The sequence below is a fragment of the Aphanomyces astaci genome (genome assembly GCF_000520075.1).
Source record: "Aphanomyces astaci strain APO3 unplaced genomic scaffold supercont1.9, whole genome shotgun sequence".
NCBI lineage: Eukaryota > Oomycota > Saprolegniomycetes > Saprolegniales > Verrucalvaceae > Aphanomyces > Aphanomyces astaci.
Genome location: NW_009798272.1, coordinates 1,099,213 through 1,114,533, shown reverse-complemented (window position 1 = coordinate 1,114,533; position 15,321 = coordinate 1,099,213). Strand labels below are relative to the sequence as shown.

The 15,321-nt window shown below is 52.6% G+C and overlaps 8 protein-coding genes across 15 annotated transcripts; 4 read left to right on the top strand and 4 right to left on the bottom strand.

The window, feature by feature from the left end:
- Nucleotides 1-21: 21 nt before the first annotated feature.
- H257_05174 (hypothetical protein) lies at nt 22-2,897 on the bottom strand. Of its 6 annotated transcripts, XM_009829946.1 has the most exons (6): nt 2,777-2,897; nt 2,538-2,712; nt 2,310-2,487; nt 1,684-2,263; nt 857-1,537; nt 22-800 (listed from the first exon to the last, which is right to left on the bottom strand). In XM_009829946.1, exons 1-6 carry the CDS (start codon nt 2,834-2,836, stop codon nt 177-179), a joined length of 2,298 nt encoding a protein of 765 aa, XP_009828248.1. In that variant the 5' UTR covers nt 2,837-2,897; the 3' UTR covers nt 22-176. The 6 variants fall into 6 exon arrangements, with proteins under 6 accessions (XP_009828248.1, XP_009828251.1, XP_009828252.1 ...); XM_009829949.1 differs by having other exon boundaries at nt 2,310-2,712; XM_009829950.1 differs by having other exon boundaries at nt 1,684-2,487.
- Nucleotides 2,898-3,088: 191 nt separating this feature from the next.
- H257_05173 (hypothetical protein) lies at nt 3,089-4,916 on the top strand. Its single transcript, XM_009829945.1, has 5 exons — nt 3,089-3,538; nt 3,596-3,765; nt 3,817-4,231; nt 4,333-4,636; nt 4,714-4,916. The coding sequence occupies exons 1-5, from the start codon at nt 3,094-3,096 to the stop codon at nt 4,865-4,867; spliced, it is 1,488 nt and encodes a 495-aa protein (XP_009828247.1). The 5' UTR covers nt 3,089-3,093; the 3' UTR covers nt 4,868-4,916.
- Nucleotides 4,880-7,531, bottom strand: H257_05172 (hypothetical protein). Its single transcript, XM_009829944.1, has 9 exons — nt 7,299-7,531; nt 7,155-7,241; nt 7,028-7,080; nt 6,852-6,960; nt 6,661-6,798; nt 6,369-6,514; nt 5,866-6,025; nt 5,328-5,628; nt 4,880-5,277 (listed from the first exon to the last, which is right to left on the bottom strand). Exons 1-9 carry the CDS (start codon nt 7,506-7,508, stop codon nt 4,949-4,951), a joined length of 1,533 nt encoding a protein of 510 aa, XP_009828246.1. The 5' UTR covers nt 7,509-7,531; the 3' UTR covers nt 4,880-4,948.
- A 202-nt stretch (nt 7,532-7,733) lies between these two features.
- H257_05171 (hypothetical protein) lies at nt 7,734-8,471 on the top strand (the record flags this gene model as incomplete). Its single annotated transcript, XM_009829943.1, has 1 exon — nt 7,734-8,471. One exon carries the CDS (start codon nt 7,734-7,736, stop codon nt 8,469-8,471), a length of 738 nt encoding a protein of 245 aa, XP_009828245.1.
- Nucleotides 8,472-8,544: 73 nt separating this feature from the next.
- H257_05170 (hypothetical protein) lies at nt 8,545-9,139 on the bottom strand. Its single transcript, XM_009829942.1, has 2 exons — nt 8,723-9,139; nt 8,545-8,580 (listed from the first exon to the last, which is right to left on the bottom strand). The coding sequence occupies exon 1, from the start codon at nt 9,123-9,125 to the stop codon at nt 8,739-8,741; it is 387 nt and encodes a 128-aa protein (XP_009828244.1). The 5' UTR covers nt 9,126-9,139; the 3' UTR covers nt 8,545-8,580; nt 8,723-8,738.
- A 188-nt stretch (nt 9,140-9,327) lies between these two features.
- H257_05169 (hypothetical protein) lies at nt 9,328-12,464 on the top strand (the record flags this gene model as incomplete). The annotated part of the gene is made up of 11 exons (XM_009829941.1): nt 9,328-9,600; nt 9,666-9,720; nt 9,768-10,087; nt 10,173-10,360; nt 10,436-10,512; nt 10,767-10,833; nt 10,898-11,087; nt 11,188-11,271; nt 11,337-11,596; nt 11,756-12,104; nt 12,240-12,464. The coding sequence occupies 11 exons, from the start codon at nt 9,328-9,330 to the stop codon at nt 12,462-12,464; spliced, it is 2,088 nt and encodes a 695-aa protein (XP_009828243.1).
- H257_05168 lies at nt 12,151-13,942 on the bottom strand. 2 transcript variants are annotated; one of them, XM_009829939.1, is made up of 10 exons: nt 13,818-13,942; nt 13,680-13,760; nt 13,576-13,599; nt 13,401-13,529; nt 13,219-13,347; nt 13,074-13,133; nt 12,970-13,017; nt 12,821-12,916; nt 12,697-12,750; nt 12,151-12,603 (listed from the first exon to the last, which is right to left on the bottom strand). In XM_009829939.1, the coding sequence occupies exons 1-10, from the start codon at nt 13,929-13,931 to the stop codon at nt 12,550-12,552; spliced, it is 789 nt and encodes a 262-aa protein (XP_009828241.1). In that variant the 5' UTR covers nt 13,932-13,942; the 3' UTR covers nt 12,151-12,549. The 2 variants fall into 2 exon arrangements, with proteins under 2 accessions (XP_009828241.1, XP_009828242.1); XM_009829940.1 differs by lacking the exons at nt 12,151-12,603; nt 12,697-12,750 and having other exon boundaries at nt 12,788-12,916.
- Nucleotides 13,943-14,007: 65 nt separating this feature from the next.
- Nucleotides 14,008-14,993, top strand: H257_05167. 2 transcript variants are annotated; one of them, XM_009829937.1, is made up of 4 exons: nt 14,008-14,146; nt 14,201-14,332; nt 14,392-14,505; nt 14,560-14,993. In XM_009829937.1, the coding sequence occupies exons 1-4, from the start codon at nt 14,054-14,056 to the stop codon at nt 14,701-14,703; spliced, it is 483 nt and encodes a 160-aa protein (XP_009828239.1). In that variant the 5' UTR covers nt 14,008-14,053; the 3' UTR covers nt 14,704-14,993. The 2 variants fall into 2 exon arrangements, with proteins under 2 accessions (XP_009828239.1, XP_009828240.1); XM_009829938.1 differs by having other exon boundaries at nt 14,201-14,505.
- The last annotated feature ends 328 nt before the right edge of the window (nt 14,994-15,321 follow it).

Below are 15,321 nucleotides of genomic sequence, written 5' to 3'. Positions count from 1 at the left end.
AGCCTCTCATGTACATCATGCCCGCACCGTGCTACTCTACTCCATGAAGTTCCATCTTCACTGATTGCCATATCACGTGCTACTACGACATCGACATTGTCCATTATACACTCGCACGTTTGAAGATATGCCACATCGAACACATCGCAACATCAAGTCACGATAGCGCATCGCGTTTATGTCATGGCATCGTGTCCGAGGCCAAGGTTGCTCGTCCACACTCGATTCCTCGCGCCGTTAGTCTTTAGCGCAACTGGGTCATCGATATCTTGGACATTCACTGCCGCAGACACATCGCCTACATGGAATGTCCATGTGCCCGGCACAATTTCTTTGGTTCCATCATCGCCCACGAGGGTGAAGGCCACGTCAAAGTCCAAGTCGAGCGTCCAAACGTGTGTATCACCCGGTCGGAGGTCGTTCACGCGCTCAAACCCTGCAAGGGTTTGCAACGGTCTGCCCTTCGTGCCTGCTCCCGGCGGCACGGCGAAGCAGAGCAGGACGACGTCTCCCACCAACTCGCCGACGTTCTCTACCGTCGCGCTCAGCCGCACGCCACGTCCTCGGACGTGTTCTCCATATTCGATTTCTTGGGCAAGAATCGAATAACGGAATATAGTGTACGACAACCCGTGGCCAAATCCGTACACCGGGGCACCGGTGTAAAACCGAAACGTTCGACCCAACGAATGTGCATGCGGCCGCATGTGCATGTCGGCGATAGACACTTCGGACGTGAACGATGCGCGGTAGAACGTGTGTGCGAGTCTCCCCGATGGGTTCACGTCTCCAAACAGCACCTACGGCATGTGTCCACCTCAGGCTCCCTCCCTCCACGTATCTCTCCGCCTTCTACCTGTGCTATGGCCGTGCCGCCGCTCTGCCCAAGGTACCCCGCATACACGATCGCGCCAACCTTCGCATCTGCTTCAAACTCCTCAAGGTCCACAGGTCCGCCTGCCAGAATCACGAGGACGACGGGGCGTGCCGCCGCCGCCGCCACGCGTGCAATCAACTCGCGCTGCCGCCCCGGCCATTCCAATGTCGCGCGGTCCACTCCTTCGAATTCGACGCTTTGGTCCAATCCGACAAACAGCACGACCTGAGCCGCGTTGGCAGCAATCGCGATCGCTTCCTCCGCCATATTTTGCCCTCTGACCGTGCAGGCGGCATGCACATCCACGAACGACGACGGCACGTGGGATGTGACGCCGGCCACGGGCGACACCACAAATGGGGGAACTCCGGCGTAGCTGCCCAGTTGCGCGGTGGTGGCATGGACATGGGGTCCAAGTACTGCCAGCCTGGTGGTGGCTTCAAACGCATCTGGATCTAACGGCAGCGTCTTGGCGGCATTCTTGAGCAGCACGATGCTCTGGACGGCGGCGGCGAGCGCCAGTTGCCGATGAGCGCGGGTGTCGATGTCTGCCGGCGAGCTGTCTAGAAAGGGCGCCGTGGCGGCAGGTTCAAATAGCCCGAGCCGCATTTGCGTTCGAAAGAGCATCTTCAACGCTCGCGTCCACGCCGATTTGGACACCTACATGGAGTGCACTTGTAATTATCCTTCACGACAAAGCGTTTCGTAACAGGAATGATGGTAATGCGATGCACATACAATTCTCAAGTCAAAGGTGCAGAGTGTTGGTAAATAGCCGTTTCAGAATATACGAGTGACGGTCATACCGTGGGCAAGGCAGCAGGGAGGTTCAATTGAACAAAGTCGCCGCAGTTGATGTCCATCCCTGCTTCAAGCGTGGCCGCGCAAGTTTCCGCAGCGGTATGCGTGTATCGATGGTGCCACAGGACGTCATAGACGGCACCACAGTCGGAGACAATGTACCCGTCAAACTTCCAAGTGTGTCGAACGACGTGGGTGAGGAAGTGGGAGTCGGCGCAGGATGGCACGCCGTTGACAGCGTTGTAGCTGCACATGATGCACGACACATGGCCTTGGGTCACGCACGCTTCAAAGGCGACCAAGTACGTATCCGCGAGATCTTGTGCGGTCACGTTGGCATCCAACGAGTGACGTGGCACTTCCTGCGAGTACGCGGAGAAATGTTTGCAACATGCAGACACATGTATAAACGGCGATGACGATGGGCCTTGCTGCATGCCGCGGACAAATGCGACGGCGAAGGCAGACGTCAGATGCGGGTCTTCGCCGGGGGTTTCCTGGCCGCGTCCCCATCGAGGGTCGCGAAAGAGGTTGATGTTGGGCGCCCAATACGTCAACCCGCCATGGCCGACACTGTGGAATGCTCTAGTCGATTGTGTAAGATGGAAATGATGGACGAACAGGGACAGACCTGGCTTCGGTGGCGATCGCGGCGCCAACGTCGGCAAAAAGTTGGCGATTGAACGATGAAGCCAAGTTGAGGATTTGGGGGAAACTCGTGGCAATGGGAGTTGGAGCAATGAAGCGCACGGACGCAGAGACTCCTACGCCATGAAGGCCTTCGTTCCACCATCCATACGCCGGCAAATCTGCGTGACATGATCGGATCAGAATATGGAAGTAGAAGGTGAACACGTACCAAGGCCATCAGGGGTGGACACGGCGGTGGCGTTGTCACCCAAGAGGCCCGGGACGGCGGAATCTGGAATGCGTGCCACGAGATCATCCACACGCGCATCAATCGAAAGCGACGGGTTGCAAAATGGAAACGACTTCTGCGGCGCTCGATCGCAAATTCGTGGCATTTGCGCATCCTACCACATTTGCGCATGAGTGCATAGGCGGAATCACACGTGGTCATGACAGAGGTCGCTTTACCGTGGCAACGGATGCGTCTTGAAGCATGGCCAGTGCCAGCAGCATCGTGGCTGCCATCATGGTTGACGTCCGAAGATCGCAAAAACTCCTATGCCCTCTACAAATACATACATGCGTTTCCAAAGGTAGTCGCAGACATTTGAACCGTGTGATCGGTCAACTTCCGAACCGGTTCGGGGCAAGGTTCAATTTTTAAAATAGATTCGACGAGGTCATACAAATCTCAACTGTTTAAAATAAATCCCAATGTGATCCATAAAAATAGCCAGAAAACGACCACCTCCATCAAGGTTGTCAACACATTGATTGTTGCCATCATGGAGCTGGACCCCATCGCCGTGTTGTTGCATGATAAGCCGCTACATTTGAAGTTGATGGACATTGACACGTCCCCCACCATGCCATCATGTGCTGCTGCTGGGACCAACACGTACCACGAGAGCTACCTCGGCTACGTGCTGCCGTACCTTGCCACGACCGACCTTTACTGCGTCACGGCGCTGAACAAAGAGATCGAAGCCTTCTGCGAACAAGAATGGAAAATCCGTGTGGCCGAGAGATTCGGCGCGCTTCGATACCCCGCCATGTCATATCGTCGCGTGTATGCGATGCGGTGTCACTTCCAACGTCGGGTGTCGTCCAATGTGTCGGCCCGTGTGTACCTCATGAACACGAACGGGGACACGTCCTTCTTCCGCATCGATTCCAGCAAACCCATCATGTGCTCCCGCGAACGTGCTGCAGTGTACAACCGCTGCGAACGTAATTGCCCCCTCTGGCTTCGCTTCCCTCATCACGATCATCATGATGGTATGGTAGGCATGTTTGACCTGTCGCTCCGCATCAATCGGTCTATCCAAGAGATCTCGGCGCTGATCGGCATGGTATCTCTCGAAGAAGCGCGGGACCTTCTCAACGAACACATTAATCTCATGACGTCCGTGGCGGCATTGCGCGGCTCGCTCGTGTTTGAAAGCGAACTGTTCCAGGTCATCCATCCCCGTCCGTGGCCCACACTCATGGGATGACTATGTACCTAGGTCTTCCCCGCGCCAGTCCTCCTCGACACCAACGTGCTCCTTCGCGCGACCCACGCGTTGGAACTGCCCTTCCGCGGCGTGCCCCTCATGATGCAAACATGGGTCTCCATTGACAACGTCGTGTTCCGCCCGCTGTCGATTCCGTTGCTGCTGCATCCGTCGCCGCCACCGCCTCCCGTGGTGAACGAGCCACATGATCACACAGCCCCCGTGGCCGCTCCGTGTTATACGGCTGCGCGCTTCCACGAGCTGGCAGGCATGACCATCGACATTGACGACAACAGCGTCCGGTACGACCTCCAGCCCGACGCGGTCACACTCAACACCCTCGTGTCCAATGCGTTTCTGCTTTACCTCTTCAACCCGACGTCGTTTCGACCGTTGGATTGGTCGTACGAAGCCGGACTTGCCATCGGTACGGTGTCACATATATATGTATATACATACATCCTGCCAAGAGATATACATACATACACCCATGTCACATGCTGCGGTGGTTTACTTTTTATTGTGTAGGGTCGCACACACACTTGTTGCCGAGCGAACGCGAAGGCGTGTTCCTAAACTCTACCACCAGTGCGCTTCGCGTGTTCCTATCGTATGGCAAACAGCAACTCACGCCAGTGGCATCTGCCCCAGCGGCTCTGGACGACCAACCCCCCGACACATTGCCGTCACATCGTCGGCCATTGGACATCGCGTGCGCCGCCGGCGACAGCACGTTCACGTTCAGTGTCATAGCCACCAACCGCCTCACGCAAGCCAAGAAGCTCGTGGTATCGCAAGCCATGCGCATCACACTGCCCGCCCCCGCGTATCGGTACTACTGTACACTCGACTGCAACTCGATTGATTTCATAGGTGCTCACGAGTGTATGTATATATATATATATATAGCTACGGCAAACTCGAACGCCACGCGCAGCTATCCAACGACGCGGTGCTGTGCTACAGCTTTGACCTGGACAACCACCTCCAATACGTCGAGTTTGCCATTGGCTTTGAACCGCTCTTGCACGCATTGGACGTGGTGCCGTTTCTCGCCACTTGACAGCTTTTAAGTGTTAAAAGCCAATGACAAGATATATTATATACACACATATTGTGTGGACAATTGTGTTATATATGCTGGCTAATCGTGCTTTGGTTTTCCCACGGAACGATGGCAACCACACCACCACACAACACCCCCTATCCCCCCCACCACCAACGCCATCGCAGCCACCCATCCATAGAACCGCGTCACAACTTGCCATTTCTTGTCGAGGCGGGAAAGAAACTTCTTCAGCGTCCGCGTGACCACGCGCACTGGTTTCGACGGCGGAATGTACGGAGTGTACGTCCCAGGAACGGATGGCTCGCACGTGTCGTACGTCAGCAGTTCGGTGGCGCCGCGGCGGCCGCTGTACCGCACACAAATACGCGTGCCATCGTCGCGGACGTCCAACAGTCCAAATTGCCCTGCGACACGTCAAAGTCAGATAACGTCAAAGTCAGAATCAGATGTGTACCTGAGCCAGGAAAGGCCCCGTGACTGTACGGCCCGCCCTTAATCGACCCCGGTCGCCCCAACGCGGCGGCGTGGAACGTCGTGATGTTGCCCAGGCTGTGGCTGCCGTCGTCCACGGCCAGCATGTGCGCGTCACCGCTGACAATGACCAATGGGATGGAGGTCAAGTCTAGGGTCGCGAAGAACGCCACGAGGTCGTTTTGTTCGTGGGTAAAGTGCCCCCACTTGCGCTCGTCGTCGATCCACGGCATCGTGTTGACCCACACCACGAGGCCAACGTCCTCAGATGTCGTCGCGGCTTGCTACAAAAAATTGGCATTTCCCCAACGAACGGTCGTTACAAACGGCAAAGTGCTTTCGTGCTTGGCACCTCCATATCTCTCAATATCATGCGTGGGTGGTCGAGACAGGGAATTGTGATATACATATCATTCGAGGAAGCGATATAGACAGAGGATTGTGTGATATATCAAAGTCTATATATATATCATTCGAGGAAAAACGATATATATCATTTTTGTGTGTGGTGGTGGTGGTACCAGTTGGTCTTTGAACCATTGCTTTTGATCGAGGCCAAGGATTGTCTTGGACGGGATGTCGGGGGCGTCGTTGGGAGTGCGTTGCGACCGCAAGTCGGTCACGAGAAATCGCACGCGGCCAATCGTAAACGCTTGTTGGATCGTGTCCAATGGATCGTCTCTACACGAGTATCGTCGTCATGTGACAGCGTCATGTGACAACGTCATGTGATATTGTTAAGTTTACTTGGACGGACAGTGAGAATGAATCGACACAACCAACTGTACAGAAAAAAAATCATCGGCAGAAGGATTGCGCCAATCAGATTGCAGGGAACCACCATATACATCGAATTAGTGTGAGACTTCAATTAGTGTGATACCAATCCCCACAGGGCAATTTTGTTAATACAACGAATCAATCGATCGATTATGGATTTGGCAAAGAATCACGACACAAGTCAACCAAATGTTGGGTACAAAAAACGCAATAACGTCATGTGACAACGTCACGAGTTTCGTACGGTCGAACCAGGGGGTAGTGGGGCACGTATTCACGGTACGCTTGCAACGACGCCGGACGACCAAGGGCGGTGCCGTCTGAATTGTCCGGACCAAAGTCATGGTCGTCCCACATGTACGCCATGGGCAATTCCATGGCCAGCATGGCCTACATCTCGGTCATGCAGTCGAACGTGACAAGAAGGATGTCACTTGGATACTGTCATATGACGTAGTGTCCAACAAAACGGGACAACGGCAAACCCGACATGGATAACGTCATCGATGCGACAACAGGATAACGTCATTTATTACCGTGCCAGCGGGGGAGGCAAACATGGACTCGTACGCGCCACGGAATGCTGCCACGTCATTCACGTCCAAGTTGGCATAGTGCAGATCGCCCATGTGGATGAAAAAGAGCGGGTCGTGCGATGCAATTTCATCAAATACCTAAATCAAGGCATAAATACATGAGCGGTAGTGACACGTGAGCATGACTTGACCTCGGGGTCCGAGTCCTCGTCGGCGCACGACGAAAACGCAAACGTGTAGGAAAGGGGCACGCCGGGCGGCGATGGAAGGCGCACGGACCGATTGGATCGTTTGAGTACGCTGGACAGCAATGATAGGTTTTAGGTTGTGTACTAGTAGGAGACCTAATGTGCAGGAAGCAATGTACATGGAGTTGTCGTAGCGAAACTCATACGCAATCGATGCACCAGAAGCAAGTCCCTGGAACCATTCCACATTCAAATGTCAGTCGGGAGGGATTATGAGATAGCAGTAGTCGTTATGATATCGACTACCGTGGCCTGAAAATCGTGCAAATCCGTTGTAGTGGACATCGATTGCATCGTGCTCAGAAATCGTAATGGTGGCGCAGATTCAAGATCCTAGGGAAGCATACATAATGATCACGTTCGAACATGGTAAGGAGCAAGGAAGCCTACCTGGTCGACCCACAGAGATAGTTTGGTGGCATCGCAAGCTGGATCCACAAATGTTACAGACACGCGAAGGCGGGTGGAAGTGCTGGTGAGCGCACCAACCCACACCCAGTTCACGGGGGATAATCCCGACAATGTCTCGACGTCCATACACGCGTTCGTTGTGCATAAGGTAAGCATGCACAGAAGAAAGGTCCACAAGGACGGCGGCATCCTTGTCTTTTCCACAAAAGGGCAAATGAGGGAGTGAAAATGCACCTTCTTAATGTCCAATGAAATCGCGTGAGTGTCGTATTTTGACTTTCGTCGCGTGATTTGATTCGCTGTTCCTAATCTCATGGTCCAATCATACTGCTGTATTTACACCCTCCAGCGATGATCTACAGCAAATTGAAGTCGCTGCTGCTGCCATTGCACGTTTTGCCACGAAGAGCACACATGGACACGAGCTTGGTCCCAGCGTCACCAATGATCAATTCCGCAAACGTTTCCTCGGCCGGCGGCAACAACACTGACGACACCTTGCTCTGCCGGTACAAGTTTGGCAAATGCTTGAACCCACGGACGTTCAAGATCAACGGTACATTACACTCGTTGTGTACGATGCACAGACAAAGGCAGAACGCACATCAGCTCAAAAGCGACCGCAAACGGCGCCAACGCAAGTCCCTGCAACGCGATCGGTCTAGCCCGGTGTTCACGTCCACCACCCCAACGGCCGTCCCGTCGATCACGGATTCGAACGTGTCCCCCGCACCTTCCATTCCATTCCTTGAAGATGACTTCATGCGAGCCAGCGCCATTGGTGAAGCCATCTACTGCATCAACTTGAACCTAATCAAGCTGACCCATCTGCTCATGCACCACGATGAGGTCGCACGAGTCGAGAGCTGCTCCGTGCTCTTGTCGTTGAACCCAGAAAACCTTGGCACCCCGATACCTTCGACTATCAAGAGCAAAGGCACAGCCGACTACGTTGTCAATTCGTCAATACCAGCCGAGCACAACGAAGTGGCAGAGGCCATGCTGCAGAGTCCCCAGCATACCTTGCCCGCCATGGTTGCCCCCTACAGCCCCCGCCCTTCAAGCGAACACCCATCACCCCTTCCAGCATTGTCATCCATCGTGAAGGCTCATTCTTCCTGCCCCATGAACTTCCATCGCTTTGTCGTGTAGGACTTGGCCATCGCGCTTACTTGTTCCATGGTTGTCCATCTCCAACGTTCAAATTTTTCGTAGACGAGTCTAATAAATGCTGTGCACATTCACAGTGTGGGTATGCATCCTATAATTGACGGCGTAAACAACGCAAACGTCACTTTGCACTCAAGTAATGAGTACATACAGTTATACATCACGGTCTACTCATTTCAGACAAGTCCTTATGACATACCACGTACTAGTATATAGCATATGTATAACATTACTTTACGACTCGTTGAATCAAGATGGCCCTGCGGGGGTCGTATCTAGGGTTGGAGGGGTCGACACCGCACGGATGGCGGACGTGCGTCGAACTTGCAAGTTTTCGGCTCGAAATGCCTCGGGCACTTCCACATTGAACTCGAACGAGCCACTACGAGTGGGATTTCGGGGTCCTTTCGACGTTGGCGGGTCAGATAATTGTTTGTTCGCTTCGGCAGGCGACGCAATCGACGACGCCTCGAGGTACATGCTCAAGGTGGAGCTATGTTTCTTCGTCGCTAAGATGGGCGGCTGCTTGTACTGAGGCCCTTCATGTTCCAGTCCTGTGGAGCCAGGGCACCATGCACAGGATAGCGAGCGGTTGTCCGCGCCGACACTACCGGTAGACGATGATTTGTTCCCCATGTGGCTGTGTGATTGTTGCTCGAGGATTCGATAAATTCGGCGCCCCGGGGCGCAGTTCCAACTATCTTGAGATTTGTATGTGATCGACCAAATTAATAAAAACACGACCAGCATACATCGTCTAAGTTGAAGTTTAATGTTGGCCAAAATGATGTCTTTGGACAATCGGTTACACAGGCGTTACGTCCATCTCCCAAGTGACATGAGTGTCGCGGCCACGGCGGAGCGTGTGCGTGTGTACTGCCGCATACGACCGTACATAGCCCAAGCCTGTCCCGAGGCCGACGACGAAAGCTCGACGTTCGTGACGGGAACGTCGGCTTCGTCCCGACGGCATGTCTGTGTCACGCCCACGTCCGTGTCGACGCTCACGTTCCAGGACAACGACACGAAAGAGTTTGGGTTCGATCGGTGTTTTGCAGACGATTGTAGCCAAGAGGCAGTGTACGAAGCCGCAGCCAAGGACTTGGTGCTTGTACGTTGTACTTTCATCAACCTAGAGCCCCCCATGTATCCCCTTAAGCACCATGTTGATTCTAGAGTGTATTGGATGGGTACAACGCCACTATCATGGCGTACGGCCAAACGGGATCTGGTGCGTTCCTAGGCTGCTTCTGTCGTTGTGTTGACGTATATCTATAGGGAAAACCCACACGATGGTGGGCACATCGCTGGACGGAGGTCACGCCGACGCTGGGATCATTCCACGGTGTCTGCGCGACTTGTTTGAGCAGCGCAGACAGTCGCCGGTGGCCACAACAACAAAGGGCATGCGACAAAAAGGGCTTGGGGCGCAACTGCGGGCGAGTTACGTGCAAGTGTACTGCGAACGCGTGTTCGATTTGTTGCTCGACCCAACAAGCTCGTGTACAAACAGCCAGAACGCGCTGCAGATCAGAGAAACGGACGACCGGGGGGTGTACATTGACGGCGTGACGTTGCGACCCGTGTCCAGTGTCCAGGTTCGGTTTCTGTACGAACTACACACAAGGGCATTTCATCATCCCTTGTGTTTACGTTTGGCATGAGATGACTTCTTCCCCGTAGGAATGTGTGGCGCTGATGGAGCAAGGCAACGCGAATCGCACGGTGGCCACAACCGCCATGAATGCGCACTCGAGCCGCAGCCACGCCATCTTGACCATCCACGTCACGACGTCCGTGACGACTGATGGAGGAGCCGAGGATGGCTGTGACGTGTACCGCAGCCAACTCAACTTGGTCGACTTGGCAGGGTACATATGTACATACAAATGCATCCAACGATCCTTCGAGGTGTACATGTAGTACATAACAGGTTCAATATGCAGGTCCGAGCGCGTGAAGAAGTCGCTTGTCCGCGGTGTCCACGTGAACGAGTTGAAAGCCATCAACTTGAGTTTATCGGGTACAGATAACGTTATTGTGCTTTCGAGTGAATTTTCGTGGTTTCTTGTTGGAATTTAAATCGATTTGATTGGCTACTTCAGATGAGTTCCAAATTATTAGCCAATCAAAACCTTCTCAATGAAATTCAACCAATCAGATCGATTGTGGATCAGTTTGGTCGATTCGATCCCCAAATTTGTATCAAATCGACAAAATATCGTAATTCTTTATAAATGCCCATATCGTCATTCTTACTAAAATGGAAGACCATAGCTCTTGGCAATTGCATCTCAGCGTTGAGCAAACAGCAAAGCCACGTGCCGTATCGAGACAGCAAATTGTACAACTATGTGTTGCTTTCAATATATATTTATATACAGTTCATTGGCGTGGGTTTGTGGTAGAACGAGATTGCTGCAGTACAGCTTGGGCGGCAATGCCAAGACTGCGCTGGTGCTGACTGTCAACCCGGACGCATCGGAAGCGTCGGAATGTCACGCCACGTTGCAGTTTGGTCAGCGCGCCATGAAAGTGCAAGTGATGGCAACTGTGAACGTCGTGCCAGACTACAAGCGCCTCGTGGATGAGCTCCAAGTACGCCAGAACACCCTTGATGCTGTTGACCCCCCAGAAATTAGAAAACACGTTAGAGGATGAGTTATGAGTGGAGTATGTGTTGGTGGTGGTGGTGTAGGCCAAGCTAGACGCCCAAGGCGACAGACTCAACGAAATGGACATGGAACTTCAAACGTCCAAACAATGCCAAGCCGTCTTGCAGGTCCGCCGTCCATAGCTCTGTGTGTGTGTCTATGTCAGGATCGAATCGATCTTCTTTTGTGATAGAATCAACTGGAAGAAGCGCGACTGGAGACGTCACAGGTCAAGTTTGAACTGCAAGCCATGGCGAAATGCAAACACCCTCTCCCGGCAACTCCACCGAGCGACCAGCCCCACGGATGTGGTGCCGACGACGACGATCAACAAGGACAACCAGCTACTACTACGATACAAGAGGATACCACCCACGCCACCGCCATGTTCGAAGCTAAAGTCCAGGAGCTCGTTCAAGAACATCACCGCGAGTTAGCCCAGCTCAAGACACGGTAACGTGTTGCATCATTCGCAAACATCTATGACCTACCTACACTGTACCTGGTGTTGTACTACTATTCATAGTTAGTATATATTTGTTCAGCTACTACTACCTAGTTAGTATGCATGGAAATCGTTCAACTGGTTTGACAGTATTTTTGTCGTCCAAGGTACGACCAGCAACTGGTCACGCACAAGCATGTGGCGAATCGAGCAAATCAGGAATGGCACAACGTCGAGCACGAGCTGTCGGCGGAGCGAACGGCGCACCTGGCCACGATCGCCGAAGTCCGAGACGCCAAGGAGAAGCTGTGGGCCACCGAACGACACACGACCGACCGCGTGGCCGAGCTGAGCCAGGACAAGAAGGACCTCGAGGTGCAAGTTGCGACGACGTTCAAGCTCGTGCGCGCGGCGGAGGCCTCGGAGAAGCTCCTCACGGACAAACTCCACGCGTTGGAAGCCGGCAAAGCCCAGCTCGAGGCGTCCATAGATACCAACTTTGTGTCGAGGGCACAGGTACCCATATCTTACCAGTGGAAAGTTAGTTGGTTGTGTTTAGTGCTGTTTTGTGTGTTGTCCAACCACACAGTAGTTTTCTGCTGCTGGTCGTGATGATGGTCTACAGCTAGGTAGGTCCTGAACGATGTATAGGTGGGCGAAATGGAATCGCTGTATGCTGACGCGATCGCCAAGCTGCAGCACCGCGTCGAGTCGCTCGAAACCAGCAAGAAGACGACGTCCGCCGCCGTCCCTGCGAGGCTACTGCCTCCCGTCAGAGACCATCCGACGGCCAAGTGCGCCGTCGTGGTGGATGGCTTGATCCCGAAGAAGGCAGTGCCACGCATAGGCCGCGTCGTGCCTGCCGGGCGGCGGTAGCAAAACTACTTGTCACAGATCATCACAATGAATGGCCAGAAGAACATTCATGGAATGCATGACGTTATCTCATTTTTCGTATGGGTTATTGATTGATGTTGTGAAACACATCGTTCACGTCTTCGTTGTCGCTCAATGCCTACGCCATACACACACAGGAATATGACTACATATACAGGAGATACATAGTACAGTTGCCTGGACGGTCGAATGTTATATAAGGAGCGCTTACATCTAGCAGCGCTTCAAACTCATCGGCAGCATCATCGGGCAAATCCACAAATTCCTACCAGTCATATCCAAAGGTAATATTCATAGATGTAGTCATGTCATGCAGTTTGGTACTGTACTAATACCTTTGGGTTGTAAATGATCGAGCATACATGGGGATGCAAGCCCAGCGTAACCAAATGATTGCGCACAATGGCCAAGTCGTTCATGTCACATGTGATCTGGACACACATGATTACGTCATACACGTTTGACCATGTCACATGTACAGTACCTGGGCCACAGCGTCTCGGAATTCCATGTCTTCTGCCCCTGCTTCAATCTGCATATTGCCATTGGGTTTATGCCATCATATATGATACATGTGAGCATTCGTACGGCAATGTTCAGCATGCTATCTTCGTCCCACGTCACCGCCTCGTCGTCAGGTTGCTTGACCTATTATTACGTCCAGTTCATTGAGTTGGTTTCGTATCGGGCGACTTGTACTAGTAGTGCTACTACTTTTACGTGGTAGGAGTACCTCGAGGTACCCCTTGCGCTCAAACATCCATGCCACCGACCCATTGGCACCCAACCCGCCGCCATGTTTGCCCAAGATATGACGCAGGGCCGGCGCCGTCCGCTTGCGGTTGTCCGTCAACGCTTCGATCTAGTGGAAGATGGTGTCAGAATGCAGAAAAGACGGCGCGATACGCAACGAACCATCAACGCACTGCCGCTAGGTCCCGTGGCTTCGTACAAGATGGTTTCCGTGACTGCGCCAGACTTTCCGTCCACGCCGCGCTTGATGGCGGCTTCAATGCGGTCGCGCGGCATGTTGAAAGTCTTGGCCTACTCGTATGATATAGTCGCATGCGCGAGCTGTCGGTGCATGTACCTTGATCACGACGGACGCGAGACGCTACAAACAACAACATGCATCATCATGATGGTGGTACACAAGATGAAGATAAACAATTAGAAGAAGTAAGTTCGTCGTACAATGTTGTTGACGTCGCCGTGGGTTGCTTTGGACGTCACGACGAGTTCCTTGGCCAGCTTGCCAATGAGAATTGCTTTTTTCTATCCAAAATGTCCACACATGTCCATGAAGGTGTGGACGTCGAAGGAAGGATGTACCGCATCGGTCGCGCTCTTCTTGCCAGCGATAGTTGGCGCGCGACCCATGAAGCGGCGCTGTTCAAAGCGGAGGGACGTGGCCACGAGTTGATGCAGCGGACGGCTGGCTTGCATGTGGACTTGCTGTACAATTCAAATGAGCCATCGATGACTAGTTATCCGGAGCAAATTGTCGTTTATCCGGTTATTTCGATCGTTTATTCAAGGAGACGCCGCTGACGACACCACGACACCTCATGGATGTCTCAACCCTCCAGGACCTCCTTCGAGATCCCACCAAGAAGCATATCGTAGACACTGTCGACGCGCTAGGGCTTGGATCTGCAGAGGTCGGGGCAAACTACCATGATGTATGCGTCCTTTATACTGAAGTCGATGGATAGGCGCAACACTTGAAGGCACCTCTCACATCTGTCGCGCTTGTACTTGAGCAACAGCATACGCTTTACATTGCACACGACACGACTGTCCCATGGGGAGTCCTCAAAGTCGGCAGGAAGCATCTCTTCTACTCCGTACGTCGTCGTTCCATGGGCACGTAATTCCTTATGACGTTGATAACGCCACCAAACAGAAACCCCGCGGTGGCTTCATCGAGATGGATCCATTGTGCGTGTTGGATTTCTACGTCCATCCAGATCGGCAGCGCCACGGCTTGGGCCTTCATTTGTTCACGTCAATGCTCGAGGTCCGTACATACATCGTCTCGTCCTTCTTCCAATCGTCATTGCTATATCTGTAGCGCGAATCGGTAGCGCCCCATCAACTCGCTTACGACCGGCCATCCCCAAAGCTCTTTCCCTTCCTTCGCAAACACTTCAAACTCGACTCATACGTGCCCCAGTCGAATCGGTTTGTCGTGTATGACGCCTACTTTTCTGCGTAATTCACAATCTCTCCACGATGACCAAGTCTCGAGGGTCATTGACATGCCATTCACGGTACAAACGGCCCTCTCGTTCCCTGCTATCCTCACAGGACCTTGGCTGCGATACTGTGTTCCTTTTGTTGGGGTACAGAAGACCAACAACTCACGGCGTCTCATGTATGGCTTACTGGGTGACTCACTGAGTCGTCGTCCGCCAACTATAGCCCAGCCACCGCCGCACCACATGATTATATGCGTATTTATTGATTTATATGCAAAAATAAACACTAGATCACATTTGGCTACACACTACTCATCGGTTTCACCCTCCACTGTAGAACGTATTTCGTTATATTAATAAAAACAAAAACAAATATGAAAAAATAGATAAAATTAATACCAACTACAAGAACGAATAATATGAGAGGATTTCATTATTTTTTTACAAAAAGTGTGTGTACAATTTAAAAACAAAGTGAAACACATGTACCCGCGAGATACGTAATGACATCGATCTTACCACGCACACGCGTTAGCTGTCGTCGTCTACTTCACCCCACGACACGACACGAGCGATGCGCTGACTTCTTCCACCAAAAGTAAATATAGGTGTTTCTATTCCTTGATAAATATTTT